The 27561-nt window shown below is 51.9% G+C and overlaps 2 protein-coding genes and 1 long non-coding RNA gene across 4 annotated transcripts in view; 2 read left to right on the top strand and 1 right to left on the bottom strand.

Annotated features, from left to right (window-relative positions):
* The window catches only part of C19H19orf33 (chromosome 19 C19orf33 homolog), a 231429-nt gene that overhangs the window by 48899 nt on the left and 154969 nt on the right, over nt 1–27561 (bottom strand). The gene's annotated exons all lie outside the window — the stretch shown is intronic.
* On the top strand, nt 8421–13289 carry PPP1R14A (protein phosphatase 1 regulatory inhibitor subunit 14A). 2 transcript variants are annotated; one of them, XM_028839580.2, is made up of 4 exons: nt 8421–8656; nt 11538–11618; nt 12190–12222; nt 13084–13289. In XM_028839580.2, exons 1-4 carry the CDS (start codon nt 8456–8458, stop codon nt 13210–13212), a joined length of 444 nt encoding a protein of 147 aa, XP_028695413.1. In that variant the 5' UTR covers nt 8421–8455; the 3' UTR covers nt 13213–13289. The 2 variants fall into 2 exon arrangements, with proteins under 2 accessions (XP_028695413.1, XP_077838744.1); XM_077982618.1 differs by lacking the exon at nt 11538–11618.
* LOC144337444 (uncharacterized) lies at nt 14181–17958 on the top strand. Its single transcript, XR_013410607.1, has 2 exons — nt 14181–14827; nt 15452–17958. It is a non-coding gene; the product is annotated as an uncharacterized LOC144337444 (long non-coding RNA).

The following is a 27561-nucleotide window of genomic DNA, read 5'->3' as shown; positions in this document are numbered from 1 at the left end:
GCAGGCACACGAGTAGAGGACAGCCAACAAGGTAATCAAAATAAATGCATTATTATTGAAAACACTTTTTTAATTCTTTCTTTCTTTTTTTTGAGATGGAGTTTTGTTCTTGTTGCCCAGGCTGGAGTGCAATGGCATGATCTTGGCTCACTGCAGCGTTGACCTCCTGGGCTCAAGGGATCCTCCTACCTCAGCCTTCCAAGTAGCTGGGACTACAGATGTGAGCCACCACACCCAGCTGATTTTTAAATTTTTTGTGGAGACACGGGTCTTGCTATGTTGCCCAAGGTGGTCTCAAACTCCTGATTTCAAGGGATCCTCCTGTCTCATCCTCCAATAATGTTGTATTACAGGCATGAATCACCACACCAGGCCTGAAAACACTTTAACAGTGCTATGCAGAAAATGAATCGGGAGCTGGGATGGAAAATAATGAGATCGTTTGAATTGGGTGGTGGAGGAAGGGCTCTGTAAGGGGTGGCTTTGATAATGAACTCTGAAGGATGATAAAGGCCAAGGGACAAACATTCCAAGCATCAGGAACCGCAAATGCAGAGGTCTTCAGGCAGGAAAGAGAATAGTGTGTTCAGGAGCCAGGGCCACTCCCACTTGTCAGCCTCCCTGGTAGCATAATAATACATTTTGATAACTGAGTTCCTTAAACAGTGGAAGTCTCACCTTGCAGTGAGGTCATGGGACTCAAGGTGGAGTCTGAATATGAGGCCAAAGGTCTCTCCCAGCACTTGAATCTCCCACTGCCACTCAGACCCACTAAACCCAGGCTTGAGCATGAAAACAGAGAAGTATGTGCTGAGCTGTTGAGGCTTGGAAGAAGGCACAGGCCTCTTCTTTCTTTCATTTTATTTTATTTTGAGACAGTTTTGCTTGTTGCCCAGGCTGGAATGCAGTGGTGGGATCTCAGCTCTCACTGCAGCCTCCCCCTTCCGGGTTCAAGCAATTCTCCCGTCTCAGCCTCCTGAGTAGCTGGGATTACAGGCACCCGCCACCACACCCAGCTAATTTTTGTATTTTTTGTAGAGATGGGGTTTCCGTCCAGTTTTGAGCTTTAAACACAAAAACTCAAAAGGAGGGCCGGGCGCGGTGGCTCATGCCTGTAATCCCAGCACTTTGGGAGGAGACCAAGGCAGGCGGATCACGAGGTCAGTAGATGGAGACCATCTTGGCTAACACTGTGAAACCCCGTCTCTACTAAAAAAAAATACAAAAGATTAGCTGGGTGTGGTGGTGGCCCATGTAGTCCCAACTACCCAGGAGGCTGAGGCAGGAGAATCGCTTGAACCCCGGAAGCGGAGTTTGCAGTGAGCCAATATTGCGCCACTGCACTCCAGCCTGAGCAAAAGCGCGAGACTCGTTCTAAAAAAAAAAAAAAAAAAAAAAAAAAAAAAAAAAAAGAAAAGGCCGGGGGTGGCTCACACCTGTAATCTCAGCACTTTGGGAGGCCAAGGTGGGCAGATCACCAGGTCAGGAGTTCAAGACCAGCCTGGCCAACATAGTGAAACCCTGTCTCTACTAAAAATACGAAAATTAGCTGGGCATGATGACTTGTGCCTGTAGCCCCAGCCACTTGGGAGGCTGAGGCAGGAGAATCGCTTGAACCCGGGAGGCGGAGTTTTCAGTGAGCCGATATTGTGCCACTGCACTCCAGCCTGGGCGACAGAGCGAGACTCCGTCTAAAACAACAACAACAACAACAAAACAAAACAAAAAAGAGAAACTTGACAGTAGGCCAGGTGTGGTGGCTCACGCTTGTAATCCCAGCACTTTGGGAGGCCGAGGTGGGCGGATCACCCGAGGTTGGGAGTTCAAGACCAGCCTGACCAACATGGGAAACCCTGTCTCTACTAAAAATATAAAATTAGTCGGGTGTGGTGGCAGATGCCTGTAATCCACGCTACTCGGGAGGCTGAGGCAGGAGAATTGCTTGAACCTGGGAGGTGGAGGTTGCAGTGAGCTGAGATCGTGCCATTGCACTCCAGCCCAGGCAACAAGAGCGAAACTCCATCACAAAAAATGAAACAAAGGCTGGGCGCAGCGGCTCAAGCCTGTAATCCCAGCACTTTGGGAAGCCGAGGCGGGCGGATCACGAGGTCAGAAGATCGAGACCATCCTGGCTAACACGGTGAAACCCCGTTTCTACTAAAAATTCAAAAAATTAGCCAGGCATGGCGGCAGGCGCCTGTAGTCCCAGCTACTTGGGAGGCTGAGGCAGGAGTATGGCGTGAACCCGGGAGGCGGAGCTTGCAGTGAGCCAAGATCGCACCACTGCACTCCAGCCTGGGCAACTGAGTGAGACTCCGTCTCAAAAAAAAAAAAAAAAAGAAGCCGGGCGCGGTGGCTCAAGCCCGTAATCCCAGCACTTTGGGAGGCCGAGACGGGCGGATCACGAGGTCAGGAGATCGAGACCATCCTGGCGAACACGGTGAAACCCCGTCTCTACTAAAAAAATACAAAAAACTAGCCGGGCGAGGTGGCGGGCGCCTGTAGTCCCAGCTACACAGGAGGCTGAGGCAGGAGAATGGCGTAAACCCGGGAGGCGGAGCTTGCAGTGAGCTGAGATCCGGCCACTGCGCTCCAGCCCCGGCGACAGAGCGAGACTCCGTCTCAAAAAAAAAAAAAAAAAAAAAAAAAAAAAAGAAAAACAAACTTGACAGTAATTGCATCAATTGTTTTTCTTTCCCCCCTGTTTTGTATTGCATCAATTGTTTAGAAAGCAGGCCACCAAAAGGTTTTTGTTTCTGTTTCTTCCCTGGGGAAGACTATTTTATCATTGACACTGTTTAGAAATGTCAATGCAAAGGAAAATAAAAACCAGACCAACTTTTGGTCAGTTTTGTTTTGTTTGTTTTTGAAACGGAGTCTCACTCTGTGGCCCAGGCTGCAGTGCAATGGCACAATCTCGGCTCACCGCAACCTCCACCTCCTGGGCTCAAGTGATTCTTCTGCCTCAGTCTCCCAACTAGCCGGGATTACAGGCGTGCGCCACCACACCTGACTAATTTTTCTATTTTTATGGAGACAGGGTTTCACCATGTTGGCCAGGCTGGTCTTGAACTCCTGACCTCAGGTGATCTGCCTGCCTTGGCCTCCCGAAGTGCTATGATTACAGGCGTGAGCCACCATGTCCAGCCTTGGTCAGTTTTTTTTGTTTTTAAATTCTCTACAGATAGTGCACCTTCTTTTTGCCTGTATCCAAAGTAGACCACTCCTGTCCCCCCGCCTTTGGTATGCTACTAGTTGGAAAACAGACAATAATTTTTTTTTCTGTCACTGCACAGAACAGAAAATATGACATTTTTCTTTTTGAGACAGGGTCTCACTCTATCACCCAGGCTGGAGTGCAGTGGTGCGATCACAGTTCACTGCATCCTTCATCTCCGGGGCTCAAGTGATTCTCCCAACTCAGCCTCCAGAGTAACTGGGTCTACAAGCACGCACCACTGCACCTGGCTTTTTTTTTTTTTTTTTTTTTTTGTAGAGATAAGGTCTCACTGTGTTGTCCAAGCTGGTCTTGAACTCCTGGATGTAATTGCTCCTCCTGCCTCAGCCTCCTATAGTGTTGAGTTTACAGGTGTGAGCCACCACACCTGGCATAGACAATACATTAAATGAGTACATTATATATAATGTTAGAGGCCGGTTGTGGTGGCACACGCCTGTAATTCCAGCACTTTGGGAGGCCAAGATGGGCAGATCATCTGAAGTCAGGAGTTCGAGACCAGCCTGACCAACATAGTGAAACCCCGTCTCTACTGAAAATATAAAAAGTAAGCAGACGCAGTGGTACACAACTGTAGTCCCAGCTACTCAGGAGCCTGAAGCAGGAGAGTCTCTTGAACCCGGGAGACGGAGGTTGCAGTGAGCCGAGATCACAATACTGCACTCCAGCCTGGGGCGACAGAGTGAGACTCCATCTCAAAAAAAAAAAAAAAAGAAGCCGGGCGCGGTGGCTCAAGCCTGTAATCCCAGCACTTTGGGAGGCCGAGACGGGCGGATCACGAGGTCAGGAGATCGAGACCATCCTGGCGAACACGGTGAAACCCCGTCTCTACTAAAAAAATACAAAAAACTAGCCGGGCGAGGTGGCGGGCGCCTGTAGTCCCAGCTACTCGGGAGGCTGAGGCAGGAGAATGGCGTGAACCCGGGAGGTGAAGCTTGCAGTGAGCTGAGATCCGGCCACTGCACTCCAGCCTGGGCGACAGAGTGAGACTCCGTCTCAAAAAAAAAAAAAAAAAAAAAAAGAAAAAAAATATATCTCAAATGTTAGAAAGTGGTAAGTGTTATGTATCAAACAGAGCTGGGTGAGGGGCACGAGAGTTGCAGCGTGAAATAGCGTGGCCAGGGAAGACCTCACTGAACAGTGACATTGGAGGGAGGTGAAGGAGTGAGCCCTGCTGATGTTCTAGGGAAGAACTTTCTTGGTAGAGGGAACTGGGAGTGAAAGGTACTGAAATGGGACTGTCCCTGGCAGAGCTGGGACTGCTAAACCAAGGAGTTTGTCCTTTAGACTGAGGGCCATGGGGAGCTATGGATAGTTGTTTTTTATTTTTATTTTTTTAGAGATGGGGTCTTGCTCTGTCGCCCAGGCTGGAGTGTGATGGTGCGAGCTCAGCTCACTGCAGCCTCTGCCTCCCAGGTTCAAGCAATTCTCCCACCTCAGCCTCCCGAATAGCTGGGATTACAGGGGTGCACCACCATGCTTGGCTAATTTTTTTGCATTTTTAGTAGAGACAGGGGTTCGCCATGTTGGCCAGACTGGTCTCAAATTCCTGACCTCAGATGATCCACTCACCTCAGCCTCCCAAAGTGCTGGGATTACAGACGTGAGCCATGGCGCCTGGCCTGTTTTTAATTTAGAAATAAAACAGCTTGACTGGGTGCGGTGGCTCAAGCCTGTAATCCCAGCACTTTGGGAGGCCGAGATGGGCGGATCACGAGGTCAAGAGATCGAGACCATCCTGGCTAACACGTCTCTACTAAAAAAATACAAAAAACTAGCCGGGCGAGGTGGTGGGCGTCTGTAGTCCCAGCTACTCCAGAGACTGAGGCAGGAGAATGGCGTAAACCTGGGAGGCGGAGCTTGCAGTGAGCTGAGATCCGGCCACCGCACTCCGGCCTGGGCGACAGAGCGAGACTCTGCCTCAAAAAAAAAAAAAAAAATAAAAAGCTTTATTGAGGCCTGGCATGGTGGCTCACACCTGAAATCCCAGCACTTTGGAAGGCCGAGGTGGGTGGATTACCTGAGGTCAGGAGTTCAAGAACAGCCTGGCCAACATGGTGAAACCCCGTCTCTACTAAAAATACAAAAATTAGCCAGGCATGGTGGCACACCCCTGTAATCCCAGCTACTGGGGAGGCTGAGGCAGGAGAATTGCTTGCCCCAGGAGGCAGAGGTTGCAGTGAGCTGAGATTGTGCCATTGTACTCCAGCCTCGCCAACAGTGTGAGACTCTATCTCAAAAAAAAAAACAAACAAAAACCCAGCTTTATTGAGAGATAACTCACATACCATACAACTCATCCTTTTTTATTTATTTATTTATTTATTTACAGATGGAGTTTCACTCTTGTTGCCCAGGCTGGAGTGCGATGGTGTGATCTCGGCTCACTGCAACATCCCCCTCCTGGGTTCAAGCAATTCTCCTGCCTCAGCCTCCCAAGTAGCTGGGATTACAGGCATATGCCACCATGCCCAGCTAATTTTTGTATTTTTAGTAGAGACAGGGTTTCACCATGTTAGCCAGGTTGGTCTCTAACTCTTGACCTCGCATGATCCACCCGCCTCGGCCTCCCAAAGTGCTGGGATTACAGGCATGAGTCACTGTGCCCGGCCCAATTCACCTTTTTAAAGTGTACAGTTCAGCCCGGTGTGGTGGCTCATCCCAACACCTTATGAGTTACATGATTGCTATTTTTTTTCTACCATTCTATGAGTTGTCTCTTCACTTTCTTGGTGATGTTCTTTGAAACTCAAAAGTTTGGCCGGGCGCGGTGGCTCAAGCCTGTAATCCCAGCACTTTGGGAGGCCGAGGCGGGTGGATCACAAGGTCAGGAGATCGAGACCACAGTGAAACCCCGTCTCTACTAAAAATACAAAAAATTAGCCGGGCGCGGTGGCGGGCGCCTGTAGTTCCAGCCACTCAGGAGGCTGAGGCAGGAGAATGGCGGGAACCCGGGAGGCGGAGCTTGCAGTGAGCCGAGATCGCGCCACTGCACTCCAGCCTGGGCAACAGCGTGAGACTCCGTCTCAAAAAAAAAAAAAAAAAAAAAAAAAAAGAAACTCAAAAGTTTTACATTTTGGCTGATTGGTGGGGTGAGGTGGCTCATGCCTATAATCCTAGCACCTTGGGAGGCCAAGGTGGGAGGATTGCTTGAGCTCAGGAATTGGAGAACAGCCTAGGCAACATAGTGAGACCCTGTCTCTAAAATTTTTTTTTTTTTTTTTTTTTTTTTTTTGAGACGGAGTCTCGCTCTGTCGCCCAGGCTGGAGTGCAGTGGCCGGATCTCAGCTCACTGCAAGCTCCGCCTCCCGGGTTCACGCCATTCTCCTGCCTCAGCCTCCCGAGTAGCTGGGACTACAGGCGCCCGCCACCTCGCCCGGCTAGTTTTTTTTTGTATTTCTTAATAGAGACGGGGTTTCACCGTGTTAGCCAGGATGGTTTCGATCTCCTGACCTCGTGATCCGCCCGTCTCGGCCTCCCAAAGTGCTGGGATTACAGGCTTGAGCCACCGCGCTTTTTTTTTTTTTTTTGAGATGGTGTCTTGCTCTGTCACCCAGGCTGGAGTGCAGTGGCACCATCTCGGCTCACCGCAACCTCCGCCTCCTGGGTTCAAGCAATTCTTCTGCCTGAGCCTCCCCAGTAGCTGCAATTACAGGTGCACACTACCACACCTGGCTATTTTTTTTTTTTTTTTGTATTTTTAGTAGAGATGGGATTTTACCATGTTGGCCAGGCTGGTCTCTAATTCCGGACCTGGTGATCTGCCCACCTCGGCCTCTCAGAGTGCTGGGATTACAGGCATGAACCACCAATAATAAATAAACAATTATTTATTATTATTGTATTTAATTTAACTTATTTATTTTGAGATAGAGTCTCGATCTTGTTGCCCAGGCTGGAGTGCAATGGTGCTATCTTGGCTCACCGCAACCTCCGCCTCCCGGGTTGAAGCGATTCTCCTGCCTCAGCCTCCCGAGTAGCTGGAATTACAGGCACGTGCCACCACGCCCAGATAACTTTTGTATTTTTAGAGAGATGGGGCCTCAGCATGTTGGCCAGGCTGGTCTTGAACTCCTGACCTCGTGATCCACCCGCCTTGGCCTTCCAAAGTTCTGGGATTACAGACGTGAGCCACTGTACCCAGCCACATTTAAATTTTAAAGTATAATTCTTGCTGCTTATAATTAGAAGTGGGACAACTATTTTGAAGTAAGGGACTTCCCTGGCCACCCTCGATAAAATTGCAACCCTACCGTCACTCCATTTGTCCTTTTCTGCTTTCTATTTCTCCAAAGCACTTATATGATAATAAACTGTATAATACCATGCTTACTGTGTTTCTCGTGTGTCCCGGCTACAGCTGTCAACTGCGTGGGACTGGGCTTGTCTGTTTTGTTCCTTGCTGTATCCCTGGAGCGTAGAGCAGTGTCTTGTACAGAGTGGATACTTAATAGATATTCGTTGAATGGGGCCAGGGGCAGTGGCTCACGCCTATAATCCCCACACTTTGGGAGGCGGAGGCAGGCAGATCACCTGAGGTCAAGAGTTTGAGACCAGCCTGGGCAACATGGTGAAACCCCGTCTCTACTAAAAATACAAAAATTAGCTGGGTGTGGTGGTGCATCCCTGTAATCCCAGCTACTTCGGAGGCTGAGGCAGGAGAATCGCTTGAACCTGGGAGGCTGACGTTGCGATGAGCCGAGATCGCGCCACTGCACTCCAGCCTGGGCGACAAAGAGAGACACCGATTCAAAAAATAAATTCGTTAAACGGAATGAGTGAACAAATGGATGGATGAGTGAATGAATGAACGAAGGAACAAGTGATTGCTGGACCTTCTACAGCGATGGTGGCGCAGGCGCTCCCGCACCACCCCTGCCACCGCCAGAGGGCGCAGACAGGCCGGGTCCCGAGTGTCTGTCCCGGGCCCCCGCCCCACGGGATCCAGGCCCCGGAGCCCCCGACGCAGGGACCCGCCTGAGGTTCTGGGTCCCCGCCCATACCTGGATCCCGCACGACTGCGTGCCTCAAGCCGGCGCAGAGGCCTACTCTCGCGTTGCAGACGGAGAAACTGAGGCCCGAGGCGGCCGGGGCGGGGCCGACCTCCAGGCGAGCCCGAGCCCCCGCCCCCGGCCAGCCCCGCCCCGGCCCGTAAGAAGCACCCCGGGCGCTAGGCGAAGGCGCACAGCGCGGGACCGGGCTGGGGCCAGCAGCGCGATGGCAGCTCAGCGGCTGGGCAAGCGCGTGCTGAGCAAGCTGCAGTCTCCGTCGCGGGCCCGTGGGCCAGGGGGCAGTCCCGGGGGGCTGCAGAAGCGGCACGCGCGCGTCACCGTCAAGTATGACCGGCGGGAGCTGCAGCGACGGCTGGACGTGGAGAAGTGGATCGACGGGCGCCTGGAGGAGCTGTACAGCGGCATGGTGAGCCCGGGGAGGGCTCGGGAGTGGTAGGGGACAGATGGAGCCCGGGCGCGGAGATCCCACGCCCTTGGGGTCTCGGTGCTCACTCGCTGGTGCACGGTCAGCCTGGTCTGCACAAGAGGACGAGTGCCCCAGGGCTGGGCACTCACTGGCCTGGCCCTGTCCGTGCCCTATGGCATTGTGCTTGTGGACACACCGAGAGCAACATACAAACACCTGAGTCTCCAGAGATGTGTCCAAATGCCTGGGGAGAGCCAGGAGTTTAGCATATGAGGAGGGAGGAGGCTAAGTTGAGCTGGAACCACCACATCTGGAGAAAGAGTGGGGGAAGGGGGGTGTCATAAAGCCAAACATAGACATAGTGACAGGGGAGATACAGCCACACAGAGACCCACGGTAAAGGAAGCAAAAGCAGACACAGATGTGCACAGTGAAGGAAGCTCTAGCAGCTCACGGACACAACACAGAAGTAACAGCCATGCACAAACCCACAAGGACACAAGCGGGCGCGGGGGGGTGGCGGTTGGTGGAGGGTCACCTACAGTTCAACATGTGCTACAGCCACAGCCACCCTCAGACACAGCGGCGTGGGCCACAGCCGTAGGCAGATACAGCACAACCCCATTGGAACACAAAATGACTCAAGTTACGGCCCTTCCTATCTCCTAAAGAAAAAACTATGACCACCTGCAAGCATAAGCGCTGATCCACAGCCACTCAAAGACATAAAACAACAGAAATTGGCCCAGCATAGTGGCTCACGCCTGTCATCCCAGCACTTTGTGAGGCCGGGGCGGGAGGATTGCTTGACGTCAGGAGTTCAAGACCAGCCTGGGCAACATGGGAAAAACCTGTCTCTACCAAAAATATTAAAACATAGCCGGGCGTGGTGGCACACACACACCTGTAATCTCAGCTCCTCGGGAGGCTGAGGTGGGAGGATTGCTTGAGCCTGGGAGGCCAAGGTTGCAGTGAACCAAGATTGCGCCACTGCACTCCAGCCTGGGCAACAGAGTGAGACCGTGTCTCAAAAACAAACAAAGCCCAACAGAGTTTATAACTACACCCAGACATAAAACTGTAAGCTATAGGAACAGGCAGACATACAACTGCAGAACCCACTGCTGTTCATAGGCACACAAGAGCCTAAGCCGTAGCTCCATGACAGACACAGGTACGTCATCACTTGAGCTTCTGCTTGAAGTCACACTTTCAGTGACTTCTTTTTTCTTTTCCTTAGAGGTGGGGCCTTACTGGCCGAGCACGGTGTCTCACACCTGTAATCCCAGAACTTTGGGAGGCTGAGGTGGGCAGATCACTTGAGGTCAGGAGTTCAAGACTAGCCTGGCCAACATGGTGAAACTCCATCTCTACTACAAATACAAAAATTAGCCGGGTATGGTGGTGGGCGCCTGTAATCTAGTGACTAGGGAGGCTGAGGCAGGAGAATCACTTGAACTTGGGAGGCTGAGGTTGCAGTGAGCTGAGATCCGGCCACTGCACTCCAGCCTGGGCGACAGAGCGAGACTCCATCTCAAAAAAAAAAAAAAAAAAAAAAGAAAGAAAAAGAGATCGGGCCTCACTATCTCGCTATGTTGCCCAGGCTGGTCTTGAACTCCTGGGCTCAAGTAATTCTCTCTTGTTGGGCTCCCCAAATGTCAGGATTACAGGTGTGAGCCATTGCTCTGGGCCTTCTGTGACATCTGTATGCTGCAGTGTACACAGGACCCACGAGTCCTCTTCATGGCGCAGCAGTGGTGGAAGGCATGGCCCTCCCCCACAGTGACATGCAGTCCCTCTGTTCTCAGACTCAGACCTGGGCCCATACCGGTGAACCAATCTGGTTGCTAGTGGCAGGTGTCATCTATGAGGCCATGCTTGGGTGGTGGGCCCCACAGCTGACTGTGGACACATGCTGATGTGTCACGCACCCAAGCCAGAGCCACACACCTCACACCTGCAGGACCATAGACCACTATATGAAGCCACTGCACGATGCCGGGTCCCTCTGCCTGCTCAACCAGCCCCGGGCCCTTGGCACCAGGCAGTAGCCCTGGCAGAGACTCACACACCCCCTTGCTGAAGCCTCTTCATCACACATGAACCAGGACCATCCAGCCCTGAAGCCCCAGGCCTGAAGCCGACAGCCGGACTTTGGGTTGGGGAGGAAAGGATTCATGACCCCAAGGCTCTCTTGCTCCCTCAACAGCTGGGGACAGCTGGGTCCTGTTCCCAGCAGGGTGACTGAGCCAGCCTGCGCTTGGGCCACTGCCTGTAGAGGCCACACTAAGCGCCCCACTCTAAGCAGCTGAGTTGAGCTCATGACTCATCCCACCCACCCACCTTGAGGGGCCTCAGTGGTCCTCCCTCCGGTCTCATCAGGCTGCATTTTGGCCCCCCAGGGGCTGGCCCAAGTGGTCCCCTCCCTTCCTGTCCCCTGGGGGAAGGGGCCGCCCCAGCTGGCTGCTGGCTGCCAGCCTCTCCTCCCCCACACCTAGTGCTAAGACTTCTCCTTGAAAGGGCAGAAGCCAGCCCCTCTCCTGAATCCCAGAATCTGACATTCCAGGACTCCACTAGGCCTGTTTTCCTCTGTGGGAACTGGAGCCAAGGCGAGAGACCCGTGCCAGCCCCGAGGCTCCCGGGGCCCATGCGCCCAGGCATCGGGCTGGTACAGGGCCCTGGGGCTCTATCAGCCCATCTGTCACCCCTCCCCCCCAACACCCAGATGTCCTGCCTTGGCAGTGCCATCCCTGACTGCCACATGAATGCTCCAGAACCCGCCAGCTGGGCCCTGGGGCCGGTGGGGCTCCTGCAGAGCCCTGGACAAAGGCGAGGGAGGGAGGGAAGGCGATCCTAGGCACCCCTCTCTCCCTGGCTCTAGGAGGCAGACATGCCCGACGAGATCAACATTGACGAATTGTTGGAGTTAGAGAGTGAAGAGGAGAGAAGCCGGAAAATCCAGGTAGGTGGCGGGGAAGTGTCCCCCAGCTCCCCACTTTGCACCTCCCTAAAAATAATAGCAATAGTTCACATGTTTACTGAGTGCTCACTAGATGCCGGGCACTGGTGTGATGGCTTTACATGTATTCACTCATTTAACCCTCACAAAACCCTCCAAAGCAGTCGCTAGTGTGAGCTCCATTTTCCCCATGAGGAAAATGAGGCCCAGAGAGGTTGAATCCCTTGCCCAGTGTCACACAGCTCAGAAGGAGCAGAGCTGGGCATCGAACCCAGGCAGTTTGGCAGCCATGGCCTTGCTTATGGTGTATGCCTTTTTAGAGGAGAGAAGTGCTGTGTGACCCTCTCGCCCTCTCTGGATCTAGTGACTCACCCCTGCCCTGAGTCACTTCACATGCCCCTTGGGCTCTGTTCCTCTCTTGAAGCTTGGTAGGCAGTCCACCCTGGAGTCTGACTTCCATTTGTCTTGCTGCTGGGGCTTTTTGGGAAAGGGAAGGGGCTGGAGGGGAGTAGCTGTTAGTCATTTACTGTTTTGTTTTGTTTTGTTTTGTTTTGTTTTTGGTTGGGGGTTTTAGGGACTCCTGAAGTCGTGTGGGAAACCTGTCGAGGTGAGTTTTCTGTCCCTCATTATGGGCCCTGTTCTGGCCCCAAGTTCTCTGATGGGGGAGTAGGAAGAAGCTGACCGTGCCTGGGACAGGCAGAAGGGTCTCTGGGGAACCCCCTCCCCCACCCTCTGCAGCTCTTTCTGGTCTGCAGGGGTATCTTTTGTCCTCCTCCTTGTCTCTCTCCCCCTCTCCCCCACCTGCCGAGGGGGCTCCATTCTGTCCTCCCCCATCTGTCTTATTTCTGTCTCTCCCGTGCCTGTCCTTTGGCCGCCAACCTTCAGGTTCAGTCTCCCTCTGTCCTTCTCCCCTGTCACTGCCTCTGCCACCCCAGGCTCCCTTCCCCACCTCTGGGGGCCCTCCATCTTCCCAGGCCCTGAAGCTGAGTGGCCCAACCCCTCCCACTTCCTTCCCTGCTTTAAAAGGGAAAACTATTCATGTTTCTCCAACTAGCTCTGAGGGACAAACGTCATTGCGTTTCTGTTCGCCCTGGATCTATCTCTGGGGACCTGTCTCCACGTGTCTGTGTTTCTTTCTCTGTCCCTATGTCTCTGTCTGTCTCTATCTCTACACGTCTCTCTCTTTCTGTCTGTATCTGTTTCTCCCCCTCCCCCACTCCCTATCTGTCTCCTTGGATCTCTATCTGTCTTCCTAGCTCTTTCTCTCCATTCCTCCCATTGCTCTTTCCCCAGCTCTGTCTTTCTCCCAGCTCACTTTTCTCTCTATGTCTATAGCCTCCAGCCCTAACTCCCCCAACCCCACAATCAGAGAACAGGAGGAGGTGCCCAGGTCAGGGACTGGGCTGGACAGGGGCAGGGGGTGCCCCGGCGATGTTCCCATGTTCTCAGCTCCCCCGCCCTGTCTCAGGACTTCATCCAGGAGCTGCTGGCAAAGCTTCAAGGCCTCCACAGGCAGCCCGGCCTCCGCCAGCCCAGCCCCTCCCACGATGGCAGCCTCAGCCCCCTCCAGGACCGAGCCCGGACTGCTCACCCCTGACCCTCTCGCACTCTCCCTGCCCTGCCGACACCGCCCAGCTTGTGTATAAGTTGTATTTAATGGTTCTGTAACAATAACACTGTGTGGTTGTTTTTCCTCCCCCCGCCCGGTTACCATGGGCTTCTCCGAGCTCCCCCCACAACCTCCCTCTCTCCTCCTGTGGCCTCTGCTCATGTCCCTGTCCCAGCACCGCAGTTGGGCCTGCCAGATGGAGAATCACTCCTCCTGGGCCAGAGAGCATGAGAACGGGCCTTGCTGAGCCTGCGCCCTTGGGACTCATATCCTAGACCTCGCCTTCCCTTGAACTCCCCACCCCACCCCTATCCCCAGTCCCAGCCAGCAGGGCCCCTATATGCGTGCTCCTGCAGGAATCTGGGTCAAGGGGCATGCTCATGACGGAAGGTGACCGATATTGACTCAGTACAGGTGATCACACAACAAACAAATCATTCAGCCACTCCATGAAATCTGCGCTGTGCTTAAATGGCCCTTGGTACTGAGGCTGCAAAGATGAGAGGAAGATGGTCTCTGGCATCAAGGTGCTCACACACTATGGGGGGAGAAGGGCCTGAGTATGAGGATCAGAGCAAGGTGTGCTGAATGGCTCAAGATACCTGGGAGCCTGGCAGCGGGGAGGGAGGTATTCACTCTGGGGGTGGTGAAGAAATCTGGGAGGGCCTCCTGAAGGAAGTGACATTAAGGTAGGCTTTGAAGGATGCATAGGAGTTCTGTGAAATGGATACCCCTCTCTGAGGATTCTGAACTTATGGGTGGAGGGATTGATATTGGGGCAGAGCCAGGGAAAATATCAAATATTGCCAGGGCCATCCACCAGTCAGGAAGGACAATGGCCCCCAGAGCTGGGTCAGGGAAACCCCCTATTGAACTGGGGTTAATCCTTTCATGCTGGGGCATGGAGAGGCCTGGAGGGTCCCAAGGGAGCAGCTGGGCCATTAGAGGGTAGTGGCTTTCTTTCTTTCTTTTTTTTTTTTTTTAGACAGAGTCTCTCTCTGTTGCCAGGCTGAAGTGCAGTGGTGCAGTCTTGGCTCACTGCAACCTCCGCCTCCCGGCTTCAAGTGATTCTCCTGCTCAGCCTCTCAAGTAGCTGGGATTACAGGCACGCGCCACCACACCCAGCTAACTTTTTTTTTTGTATTTTTAGTAGAGACAGGGTTTCACCATGTTGGCCAGGATGGTCTCGATCTCCTGACCTCGTGATTCGCCCGCCTCGGCCTCCCAAAGTGCTAGGATAACAGGTGTGAGCCACCATGCCCGGCGCAGAAGTGGGTAGTGGCTTTCTTTTTTTTTTTTTTTTTTTTTTTTTTTTTTTGAGACGGAGTCTCGCTCTGTCGCCCAGGCTGGAGTGCAGTGGCCAGATCTCAGCTCACTGCAAGCTCTGCCTCCCGGGTTCCCGCCATTCTCCTGCCTCAGCCTCCCGAGTAGCTGGGACCACAGGCGCCGCCACCTCGCCCGGCTAATTTTTTGTGTTTTTAGTAGAGACGGGGTTTCGCCGTGTTAGCCAGGATGGTCTCGATCTCCTGACCTTGTGATCCGCCCGTCTCGGCCTCCCAAAGTGCTGGGATTACAGGCTTGAGCCACCGCGCCCGGCCGGGTAGTGGCTTTCTAAAAAATTTTTATTTTATGTTTTAAAATTTTATTATTTAAAAAAATATATTTTGTTTTTTGAGATAGGGTCTTATTCAGGCTGGAGTCAAGGCTTACTGCAGCCTTGACCTCCCTAGGCTCAGGTGATCCTGTCAGCTCAGCCTCCCAAGTAGCTGGGACTACAGGCATGCACCACCATGCCCGGCATTTTTTTTTTTTTTCTGAAACAGGATCTTGCTATGTTGCCTAGGCTGGTCTTGAACTCTTGGGCTCAAATTATCAGCCTGTCTCGGCCTCCCAAAGTGCTACGATTACAGAGGTGAGCCACTGTGCCTGACCTAATTTTATTTTAGAGACAGAGCCTCACTCTTGTCACCCAGGCTGGAGTGCAGTGACACAATCATAGCTCACTACAGCCTTGACCTCCTGGGCTCAATAAGTCCTCCCAACTTGGCATCCCAAAGTGCTGGGATTACAGGTGTGAGCATCACGCCTGGCTATTTTTTTACTTTTTTGTAGAGACGATGTCTCCTTATGTTGTCCAGACTGATCTTGGACTTCTGGGCTCAAGCAATTCACCCACCATGCCCAGTCCTTTATTTCAACATTATCTTTTTTTTTCCCTGAGATGAAGTTTTGCTCTCGTTGCCCAGGCAATGGTGTGATCTCGGCCAGGCTGTGCTTAGGACTAGGGCAGGGTCAGAGCTGGGCTATCTCACCAAGGACAAAGCACATCTCCCACCTCGCCTCCACTGACTGAAGTTGGGGCCCCAGGGCCCTGTCCCCACCTGTGCCATCAAGTGGCTCCGCCAGGATTAGTCATTTATCCTGGGGGTCTGAACTCCAGTCTGGGAGGAAGAGAAGAGCCCCCTGAGGAGGAGCATCCAGGAGCACCCTGGCCTGTCCAGCCGTTCAGGTGATCTTGCCGTCTCTGTGCAGATGCACCCAAGGCTTCCAGTAACCCCTTTCCTCCACACTGTATAGAGGATGAGCAAGTCCTTCCTGCTGACATCCCAGCTCCTGGGACCCTGTCCCAGAACACCCCACTTGGGCCTGCAGAACCCCTTCTACTTCCCTCTCACAGAACCTGGTTTGGGTTCCTCGTCCTGGTGGAGGCGGTATGTGCTCAAAACCCAGGTTCTAAAGTCTTGTGTGTGCTGTGTGTTAGGCCTCAGTATCCTCATCTGGAAAATGAGTACTTTGCAGATGAGGAAACAGAGGCCCAGATTAGGGATGTCACTTGTTCAAAGTCACATGGCTGGGAAATGGTGGCGCTGGGCTTCAGTCCCAGGCATTATGATTCCAGAGCCCAACTATTTAACTCCTGCTCTACAGAGTCCCTTTAAACCACAGCAACAATTGCTGTTGTTCCATGATGGGAAAATATTGGCTAATTCATACTAAGGTGTTAATGATTGCTCACAATCCTTGGAGATAACCAACCTAAAGGGCAATGCAATTAACAGAACAATGTTACAGTGAAGGACTGGGAGGCCAGGCGGGGTGACTCAAGTCTGCAATCCCTGCCAAGGTCAGAGGATTGAACTCAGGAGGTCGATCACACCACTGCATTCAGCCTGGGTAATGGAGCAGTGTCTCAATAAATAAATAAATAAATAAAATAAAAAGGGCCGGGCGCGGTGGCTCATGCCTGTAATCCCAGCACTTTGTGAGGCTGAGGCGGGCGGATCATCTGCAGTCAGGAGTTCGAGACCAGCCTGACCAACATGGAGAAACCCAGTCTCTACTAAAAATACAAAATTAGCCGGGCTAATTTTGTGGTGGTGCATGACTGTAATCCCAGCTACTCGGGAGGCTGAGGCAGGAGAATCGCTTGAACCCGGGAGGCAGAGGTTGTGGTGAACTGAGATTGCGCCGTTGCACTCCATCCTGGGCGAAAGAGCAAAACTCTGTCTCAAAAAAAAAAAAAAAAAAAGGAAAAGAATTGGGAAACGGCACACCACAGTGGTTAGTGGTTAAGAGCAACTGCCACTTCCTAGCTCTGTGATCTTGAGAAAGTCACTTAACCTCTCTGTGTCTGTGTCCACATCTGTAAAATGAAGGTGATTTTAATAGTACCTACCTCCAGGGATTATTACGAGGTTCTGTTTTATTTTGTTGTTTGAGACAGGGTTTCACTCTGCTGCCCACGCTGGGGTGCAGTGGTGTGATCTTGGCTCACTGCTCCCTCCGCCTCAGGGCTCAAATGATCCTTCCACCTCAGCTTCCCAAGCAGCTGGGATTACAGGCATGCACCACCAAGCCCAGCTAATTTTGGTATGTTTTGTGGAAACGGGATTTCACCATGTTGCCCAGGCTAGTCTCGAACTCCTGGGCTCAAGCAGTCCACTTGCCTTGGCCTCCCAAAGTGCTGGGATTACAGGTGGGAGACACCGTGCCCGGCCTGTTGTGAGGTTTAAATGCAGAGCATAGGCTAGGACCAGGCACATGGTAAGCACTGTCATCAACCCTGTCATTGTGAGGAGGGGACTGATCATTAGCTTCTATAGCCACCATTTCTGGCCAGCAGGAAGTCCCTTGGGAACACTGAACCACAGGCCTTCAGATACAGAAAAGCCCCAAAGGGGCCAGGAGCACTGGCTCACACCTGTGATCCCTGCACTTTGGGAGGCTGAGGTGGGTGGATCACCTGAGGTCACGAGTTCGAAACCAGCCTGGCCAATATGGCGAAATCCCATCTCTACTAAAAATACAAAACAAACAAACAAAAAACAGCTGGGCGTGGTGGCACATGCCTGTAATTCCAGCTACTCAGGAGACTAAGGCAGTAGAATAGCTTGAACCCAGGAGGCAGAGGTTGCAGTGAGCCAAGATTGCACCATTGCACTCCAGCCTGGGCAATCCAGCCTGGGCAACAAGAACGGAATTCCGCCTCAAAAAAAAAAAAAAAAAAAGAGCCCCAAAAGACACAGTGTACTTGACCCACCATGCCCCACCCCGTTGTAGCCACACTCACCTCCCCACCCAGCTGGCTCCTTGCTTCCCACCGTCTGTGGTCCATTTCCCACTCAGCAGCCAGACAATGCCTTTTCTCACTCTCACCCTAAGTTCCATCCACCCTGTTCCCTCTTCCTCTTTCCTCCAAAGGTCACCATTTTAAAAATAAAATCAATTTCTCAGTATTACTGCAATATTTTTTCTGCAAATACAAACAAGTGTGAAGCTATGTTCTAGTCACCCGTTTTGTACCAACAAGGCAGACATTCTGAACATTACTCTTTGCTTTTTTTTTTTTTTTTTTTGAGACGGAGTCTCGCTCTGTCGCCAGGGCTGGAGCGCAGTGGCCGGATCTCAGCTCACTGCAAGCTCCGCCTCCCGGGTTCCCGCCATTCTCCTGCCTCAGCCTCCTGTGTAGCTGGGACTACAGGCGCCCGCCACCTCGCCCGGCTAGTTTTTTGTATTTTTTTAGTAGAGACGGGGTTTCACCGTGTTCGCCAGGATGGTCTCGATCTCCTGACCTCGTGATCCGCCCGTCTCGGCCTCCCAAAGTGCTGGGATTACAGGCTTGAGCCACCGCGCCCGGCCAACTCTTTGCTTTTTAAATTAAATTTTATTTTTTTTAGAGACAGAGTCTTGCTCTCTCACCCCAACTGGAATGCAATGGTGCGATCATAACTCACTGCAGCCTCTAATTCCTGGGCTCAAGTAAGCCGCCTGCCTTAGCCTCCCACATAGCTGGGACCACAGGTGTGCACCACTTTGCCCAGATAATTTGTAAATATTTTGTAGAGGTGAGGTCTCACTATGTTGGTTAAGCTGTTCTCAAACTCCTGAGCTCAAGTGATCCTCCCACCTCAGTCTCTCAAAGTGCAGGGATGACAGGCGTGAGATGCCTTGCCAGCCATTTAACAACTCACCCTGGGCCCGGCGTGGTGGATCGTGCCTGTCATCCCAGCAATTTGGGAGGCCGAGGCAGAAGGATCACCTGAGGTCAGGAGTTTGAGACCAGCCTGCCCAACGTGGTGGAACCCTGTCTACTAAAAATACAAAAAAAAAAAAAAAAAAAAGAAAAAGAAAAAAGAAAGAAAAATTAGCCGGGCGTGGTGGTGCATGCCTGTAGTCTCAACAACTCTGGAGGCTGAGGCAGGAGAATCGCTTGAATCTGGGAGGCGGAGGTTGCAGTGAACTGAGATCATACCACTGCACTCCAGCATGGGCGACAGAGCGAGACTCCATCTCAGGGTGGGGGGCGGCGGGAAAGGCCAGGCGCAGTGGCTCATGCCTGTAATCCCAACACTTTGGAAGTCCGAGGCGGGCAGATCATGAGGTCAGGTGATTGAGACCATCCTGGCCAACACGGTGAAACCCCATCTCTACTAAAAATACAAAAAAAATTAGCCAGGCGTGGTGATGGGTGCCTGTACTCCCAGCTACTGGGGAGGCTGACGCAGGAGAATGGCGTGAACCCAGGAGGTGGAGCTTACAGTGGGCCAAGACCGCGCCACTGCACTCCAGCCTGGGAGACAGAATGAGACTCCGTCTCAAAAAATAAATAAATACATACATAAATAATTAAAAAAACATCCTGAAGACGTTTTGTATCACCACTTTTCACAGCTTTTCCTTGGCAGTCCCCCTGGCCACACTGTGCCCTGTCACCTTTCTGCCTTCAGCCCTCTGCTGTCTGACCCTCACCCACACCAGTTTCTCTCCTGTCCTCAGACCCACCTGCCGCCCCCTCCATGACCCACGGCCACATTGCCTCTGCCTGCAGTTCTCCCCAGGTTTCTCTCATCCTCACCATCACGTAGATGTCATCTCAGGGAGGTGTTGTGGAGCACCTAATCTAAGGAGCACCCTCAGCCACTATCCTGTCACTTGATTTGTTTATTTATTTAATTTTTTTGGAGATGGAGTCTCACTCTGTTGCCAAGCTGGAGTGCACTGGCGTGATCCCGACTCACCGCAACCTCCACCTCCTGGGTTCAAGCAATTCTCTGCTTCAGCCTCCCAAGTAGCTGGGATTACGGGCACCTGCCACCACGCCTAGCTAATTTTTTTTTGTATTTGTAGTAGAGACAAGGTTTCACCATCTTGGCCAGGCTGGTCTTGAACTACTGACCTCGTGATCCATCCGCCTTGGCCTCCCAAAGTGCTGGGATTACAGGCGTGAGCCACCGTGCCCGGCCGATTTATTTATTTTTTATAGCATTTATTGGCCAGGTGTGGTGGCTCACGCCTGTAATCCTAGCACTCTGAGTGGCTGAGGTAGGAGGATCACTTGAGGCCAGAAGTTCCAGACCAGCCCTGGTGAGACCCTGTCTCTACAAAAAATAAAATTACTGGATGTAGTGTTGCGCGCCTGTGTTCTTTGGAGGCTGAGGTGGGAGTATCGCTTGAGTCCAGGAGTTTGAGGCTGCAGTGAGCCATGATTGCTCCACTGCACTCCAGCCTGGGAAACAGAAGGACACCCTATCTCAAAAAAAAAAAAAAAAAATTACATTCTGGTCTGTCTATTCTATTGCCTGTTCACCGCCCCCCACCACCATCTTCAGAATATTAGCTCCTCGCCTACCTTGAACAGGGCCGTGTTCCTGTGTAGAACGGTGCGGGGCACACAGTGGGCGCTTGCCCAAGAACCTTACTCCCAGGTGGCCACGTTGTCTCCAAGCGCCGCAGCCCTCTACGTGCGTACGTGAGGCCTCAGCGCCCCCTGGTGGCTATGTGAATTGGTTTATTTTATTTTATTTATTTTTTTGTTTTGTTTTTATTTTAGTTTCTCCTTTTTACTTGTTTTGTTTTGTTTTGTTTTGTTTCTTTGTTTGTTTTTTGAGATGGAGTTTTTGCTCTTGTCTCCCATGCTGGAGTGCAATGGCATGATCTTGGCTCACTGCAACCTCCTCCTCCCAGGTTCAAGCAATTCTCCTGCCTCAGCCTCCTGAGTAGCTGGGATTACACGTGCGCCATCAGGCCCGGCTAATTTTTGTATTTTTAGTAGAGACGGGGCTTCACCATATTAGTCAGGCTGGTCTCGAACTCCTGACCTCTGGTAATCCACTCACCTCGGCCTCCCACAGTGCTGGGATTCCAGGCGTGAGCCACCACACCTGTCTCCTGGCTGTTTTGTTTTCTCATCTTTTTTTTTTTTTTTCTTTTGATAAGGGGTCTTGCTCTGTCGCCCAGGCTGGAGCACAACGACACCACGATAGCTCACTGCAGCCTCGAAATCCTGAGTTCAAGCGATCCTACCTGCTTCGGCCTCCTGAGTACCTGGGACTACAGGCACCTGCTACCATGCCCAGCTTGAAGTGGTTTTTGTTTGTTTCTTTGTTTTGAGACCAAGCATCACTCTGTCACTGAGGCTGGAATGCAGTGGCGCCATCTCCAATGACTGCAACCTCCGCCTCCCAGGTTCAAGCGATTCTGCTGCCTCAGCCTCCTGAGTAGCTGGGATTACAGGCGTGTGCCACCACGCCCGGCTAATTTTTGTATTTTTAGTAGAGATGGGGTTTCGACATTTTGGCCAGGCTGGTCTCGAACTCCTGAACTCATGATCTGCCTGCCTCAGTCTCTCAAAATGCTGGGATTACAGGCATAAACCACCCCACCCACCCACAGCAATCTTCATCAAAATTCCAGATGAACTTTGGGAGGCTGAGATGGGTGGATCACCTGAGGTCAGGAGTTCGAGACCAGCTTAATCAACATGGTGAAACCCCATCTCTACTAAAAATACAAAAATTAGCGGGGTGTGGTGGTGCATGCCTGTAATCCCAGCTACTCAGGAGGCTGAGGCAGGAGAATTGCTTGAACCTGGGAGGTGGAGGTTACAGTGAGCCGAGATTGTGCTGCTGTACTCCAGCCTGGGCAACAGCGAGACTTTGTCTGAGAAAAAAAAAAAATTAGGTGTGATGGCATGTGCCTGTAGTCCTAGTTACTCAGGAGGCTGAGGCGGGAGGATCACCTGAGCCCAGGAGTTTGAGGGTGCAGTGAGATGTGATGGTTCCACTACACTCCATTCTGGACAACAGAGTGAGACTGTGTCTCAAAAAGAAGTTCTGCCCATCAGCCAATGAGTGCATAAAGGAAATGTGGTACATGTACAGTCATTAAAAGGAATGAAATCATGTATTTTGTAGCAACTTGGATGGAGCTGGAGACCATTATTCTTTTTTTTTGTTTGTTTGAGACGAAGGTCTCGCTCTGTGGCCCAGGCTAGAGTGCAATGGCAGGATCTCGGCTCACTGCAAACTCCACCTCCTGGGTTCAAGCGATTCTCCTGCCTCAGTCTCTTGAGTAGTTGGGATTACAGGCATGCGCCACCACACCCGGCTAATTTTTTTTTTTGAGACGGAGTCTCGCTCTGCCGCCCAGGCTGGAGTGCAGTGGCCGGATCTCAGCTCACTGCAAGCTCCGCCTCCCGGGTTCACGCCATTCTCCTGCCTCAGCCTCCCCAGTAGCTGGGACTACAGGCGCCCGTCACCTCGCCCGGCTAGTTTTTTGTATTTTTTAGTAGAGACGGGATTTCACCGTGTCAGCCAGGATGGTCTTGATCTCCTGACCTCGTGATCCGCCCGCCTCGGCCTCCCAAAGTGCTGGGATTACAGGCTTGGGCCACCGCGCCCGGCCCCGGCTAATTTTTTTGTATTTTTAGTAGAGAAGGGGTTTCATCATATTCGCCAGGCTGGTCTCGAACTCCTGACCTCAGGTGATCCACCCGCCTAGGCCTCCCAAAGTGCTGGGATTACAGGCGTGAGCCACCGTGCCCAGTCTTGGAGGCCATTATTCTAAGTAAAGTAACTGAGGAATGGAAAACCAAAAACTGTATGTTCTCACTTGTAAGTGGGACCTAAGGTGTGGGGACACAGTGGCATAAGAATGATATAATGGACTCTGGGGACTTGGGGCAGGGAAGACTGGGAGGTGGTGAGGGATAGAGACTACATACTGGATACAGTGTACATGCTGCAGTGACAAGTGCACTAACATCTCAGAAATCACCACTAAAGAACTTATCCATGCAACCAAAAACCACCTGTGCCCCAAAACGATTGAAATTTTTAAAAAAATTTAAAAATAATCCTACAAAAGGGTCCCTATGTAGCGGCACATACAGAAGAAAAAAAAAAAAAAAGAAAATGGGGAAAGTCCCCAAGGAGGGGTCAGTTAGAGACAGCTGATTCATCCCAACAGCACCCGAAACTACCTACCAGCACAGAAGCCAGGAGGTGGGCCAGTCGGCAGGAGAGGAGGGAATTAGGGTGTTCTCTTCTAGTGGCTTCCACAAAATAAGAAGCTTGTGAGCAAGGACGGGGAAAGGAGAGAGACACACTTGGAACCCTCACTATGAGCAAGGGAAGCACGGAGGCTCAGGTGATCCTCCCCCCTCAGCCTCCCCAGTAGCTGGGGCTACAGGCATGCACCACTGTGCCCTGCTAATTTTCTTATTTTTTGTAGAGACGAGGGTCTCAGTATGTTGCTCAGGCTGGTCTTGAAAACTCCTCGGCTCAAGAGATCCTTCCCCCTCAGCTGCCCAGTGCTGGGCTTGCAGCTGTGAGCCACCATGCCCGTCTGAATGTTTTCTTTACAGGGCCACTGTCTCTGGCCTCCTCTCCCCTCCCTGCCTCCTCTGTCTCCATCCTCGTTCTCAGCTGGTTCCTCTTCACTCTCTCACCTGTCAATGCTGGTCAGCCGGGGTCTCTGACGTTTGGAAGACTGTTGATGTTACCTACAGTGAGAAGGCTGAGTGAGCTCCCCTGGGGAGAATGCCTGCGTGGAGAAGATGACTTTACGTAACATCAACAGTCTTCCACCATTCTCTCCAGCCTGACCTCTTCTCTGACCTTCAGATTCACCCAACAACACTTGGATGTCTGATGCGTATATCAGACCCAACACCTCTGGATTTCCTGGCCTCTCCCTAACCTGCCCCTTTCTCATGCGGCCCCATCTCAGGGGCCTCCAGTTGCTCAGGTTCCAGACCCTGGCATCATCCTCATTCTTGACACTCCAAGTCAGATTTGTAAATTATCCACCCTCAGATTCTGTCCACTCTGCTGGGGGAGGCTGAATCATGCCTCCCCAAAGAGATCATAGTTCCGTAGAAGGAAAGAGTCTTTGCAGATGAGATTGAGTTAAGCATCTTAACATGGGATCTGGCTGGGTGTGGCAGCTCATGCCTGTAATCACAGGGTGTTGGGAGGCTGAGGTGGGAGGATCACTTGAGGCCAGGAGTTTGAGACCAGCCCGGGCAACAAAGTGAGACACTCTCTCTATAAAACAACAACAACAAAAAAAGCCGGGTGCGGTGGTTCACGTCTGTAATCCCAGCGCTTTGGGAAGCCGAGGTGGGCGGATCACAAGGTCAAGAGATTGAGACCATCCTGGCCAACACAGTGAAACCCCGTTTCTACTAAAAATACAAAAATTAGCTGGGCATGGTGGCAGGCGCCTGTAATCCCAGCCACTCAGGAGGCTGAGGCAGAAGAATAGCTAGAACCTGGGAGGCGGAGGTTGCAGTGAGCCAAGATGGCGCCACTGCACTCCAGCCTGGGGACAGAGTGAGACTGTGTCTCAAATAAAAGAAGGGGGACCTGAGGGGAGGTAGATTCTCCTGAATTATCTAGGTGAGTTCCAAAAGCGATTATATGTGCCCTTTAAGAGGGTGGCAGAGGGAGACTTGACACAGACAGCAGAAGGTGCTGTGAAGGTGGAGCAGAGATGTGGAGATGCTGGCCTTGAAGACTGGAGTGATGTGGCCAAGCCTAGGACTGCCAGCAACCCCCATAAGCTGGAATTGGAGAGGAACAGATTTTCCCCTAGAGCCTCCCGAAGGAACACAGCCCGGGCCACACCTTGCTGTCAGCCCAGTGACACTGACTTTGGACTTCTGGCCTCTAAAGTGTCAGAGAATACATTTCTGTGTTTTTGTTTGTTTGTTTTTTGAGAAACGTATCGCTCTCTCATTTCTCACCTAGGTTGGAGTGCAATGGCGCCATCACGACTCACTGCAATCTCCACCTCCTGGGTTCAAGCAGTTCTCCTGCCTCAGCCTCCCGAGTAGCTGGGATTACAGGCGCCTGCCACCACACTTCTTCACTCCTTCAAATCAATCTGTTTTCTCTTTTAAAATTATTTTTTATTTGCTTTTTTCTTTTTAGAATCTGTGTTCTGCTGAATCTATTTTATTTTCTTCTTTCTTTTTCTTTTCTTTTCTTTCTTTTTTTTTTTTTTTTTTTAGAGAGAGAGACTCTGTTGTCCAGGCTGGAGTGTAGTGGTGTGATCATAGCTCACTACTGCCTCCAACTTTCAGGCTCAGGTGATCCTCTTGCCTCAGCCTCCTGAGTAGCTGACACTGCAGACATGCATCACCACACCCAGCTAATTTTTGTATTTTTAGTTGAGACGGGGTTTCACCATGTTGGCCAGGCTGGTCTTGAACTCCTGACCTCAAGTGATCTTGCCCTCCTTGGCCTCCCAAAGTGCTGGGATTCCAGGCGTGACCCTTGCCCGCCCATTTCTGTTGTTTTAGGCCACCACGTTGGTGGTCATATAATAGCCACATTCTCTTACTTCCCATCCCCTTCTCATACCCACCCTGTTGCTCCCCTTCCCTTCTGACCCATCTTGGCACCACTTCCCTGGTCTCTGCTCTCCCCTTTGCCTCCACAGTCTGTGCCCCCACCAATAGTCACGGAGATTCTTTTCTTTTCCCTTTCCCTTTCCTTTTCCTTTTCCTTTCCTTTCTTTCTTCTTTCTTTTTCCTTTCCGTTTTTTTTTTTTTTTTTTTTTGAGACGGAGTCTCACTTTGTCGTCAGGCTGGAGTACATTGGCTCAATGTTGGCTCACTGCAGCCTCTCCCTCCTGTGTTCAAGGATTCTCCTGCCTCAGCCTCCTGAGTAGCTGGGACTATAGGTGCGCGCCACCATGCCCAGCTAATTTTTGTATTTTTAGTAAAGACAGGGTTTCACCATGCTGGCCAGGATGGCCTCAATCTCTTGACCTCGTGGTCCGCCTGCCTCGGCCTCCCAAAGAGTTGGGATTATAGGCATGAGCCACTATGCCCAGCCTGAGCCACCATGCCCGCCCTGATATTTCTTTCTCTCTTTTTTTTTTTTTTTTTGAGCCAGAGTCTCGCTCTCCTGTCTGTGTCAAGTCTCCCTCTGCACTCCAGGCTGGAGTGCAGTGTCACAATCACAGCTCACTACTGCCTCGACCTTAGCAATCATGTCTCCTTCAGAAACCCAAGTTGGGCTCAAGTCACCCTCCTGCCTCAGCCTCCTGAATAGCTGGGAGTATAAGTGCCCCCCACCACACTTGGCTAATTTATTTTTTATTTTTTATTTATTTATTTTTTGAGACGGAGTCTCGCTCTGTCGCCCAGGCTGGAGTGCAGTGGCCGGATCTCAGCTCACTGCAAGCTCCGCCTCCCGGGTTTACGCCATTCTCCTGCCTCAGCCTCCCGAGTAGCTGGGACTACAGGTGCCCGCCACCTCGCCCGGCTAGTTTTTTGTATTTTATTTTTAGTAGAGACGGGGTTTCACCATGTTAGCCAGGATGGTTTCGATCTCCTGACCTCGTGATCCGCCCATCTCGGCCTCCCAAAGTGCTGGGATTACAGGCTTGAGCCACCGCGCCCGGCCGGCTAATTTATTTTTAATCTTTTGTAGAGATGGGGTCTCACTATGTTGCCTTGTTTAGTCTCAAACTCCTGGGCTCAAATGATCCTCCTGGCCAGGCGCGGTAGCTCACGCCTGTAATCCCAGCACTTTGGGAGGCCGAGGTGGGTGGATCGCTTGAGGTCAGGAGTTCGAGATCAGCCTGGCCAACATGGTGAGACCTCATCTCTACTAAAAATACAAAAATTAGTCAGATGTGGTGGTGCATGCCTGTAGTCCCAGCTACTTAGGAGGCTGAGGCAGGAGAATCGCTTGAACTCAGGAGGCGGAGGTTGCAGTGAGCTGAGATGGTGCCCCTGAACTCCAGCCTGGGCGACGGAGTGAGACTCTGTCTCAAAATAGCAAAACAAAAACAAAACAAAACTCCCACCTTGGCTTTCCAAAGTGCTGGATGCTGGGATTACATCCAGCATCCCAGCATGAGACACCTGGGTTCAAACCCCAGTTCTCCCTGCCATGAAGGATGAGGGCTTCCTGCCTCAGCTCATTGCTGAGGTTTGGGCTCCTGCTTCCCAAGTGTGGTCTATATGATCCAGTGATGTGTGTAGCTTGTTAAAGCTCAGTACAGATCCTGACTCAGGAGGAGCTAAACCAACGGTTCCTTATTTGCTATTATGGTCATGAGTGTTGTTGCCCTGATGCTGCGTGGCCCCACCAGCCCCACCTCTTCTGCACCTCAGCATCCCCATCTGGGCAGGAAACTTTTTTTGTTTTTGATACAGGGTCTCGCTCTTGTTGCCCAGGCTGGAGTGCAGTGGCATGATCTCAGCTCACTGCAGTGTCCGCCTCCTGGGTTCAAGCGATTCTCTCATCTCAACCTCCTGAGTAGCTGGGGATTACAGGCACCTGCCACCACGCTCAGCCAGTTATTTTTTGTACTTTTAGTACAGACAGGGTTTCACCATTTTGGCCAGGTTGGTCTCAAACTCCTGACCTCAGGTGGTCAGCCTGCCTCCGCTTCCCAAAGTGCTGGAATTACAGGCATGAGCCACTGCGCCAGACCTGGGCAGGAAACTTCTGACGAGCACACCTGAACATCCCAAGGGCCGCTTAGGGGAGGCTTCCTCTGAACTGTAGCGGGGAGGAGAGGGGAGAAGTGGCTGTT

Source organism: Macaca mulatta, chromosome 19, assembly GCF_049350105.2.
Source record: "Macaca mulatta isolate MMU2019108-1 chromosome 19, T2T-MMU8v2.0, whole genome shotgun sequence".
Lineage (NCBI taxonomy): Eukaryota > Metazoa > Chordata > Mammalia > Primates > Cercopithecidae > Macaca > Macaca mulatta.
The sequence above is the reverse complement of the archived record's forward strand: the minus strand, read 5'-3'. Positions and strand labels throughout refer to the sequence as shown.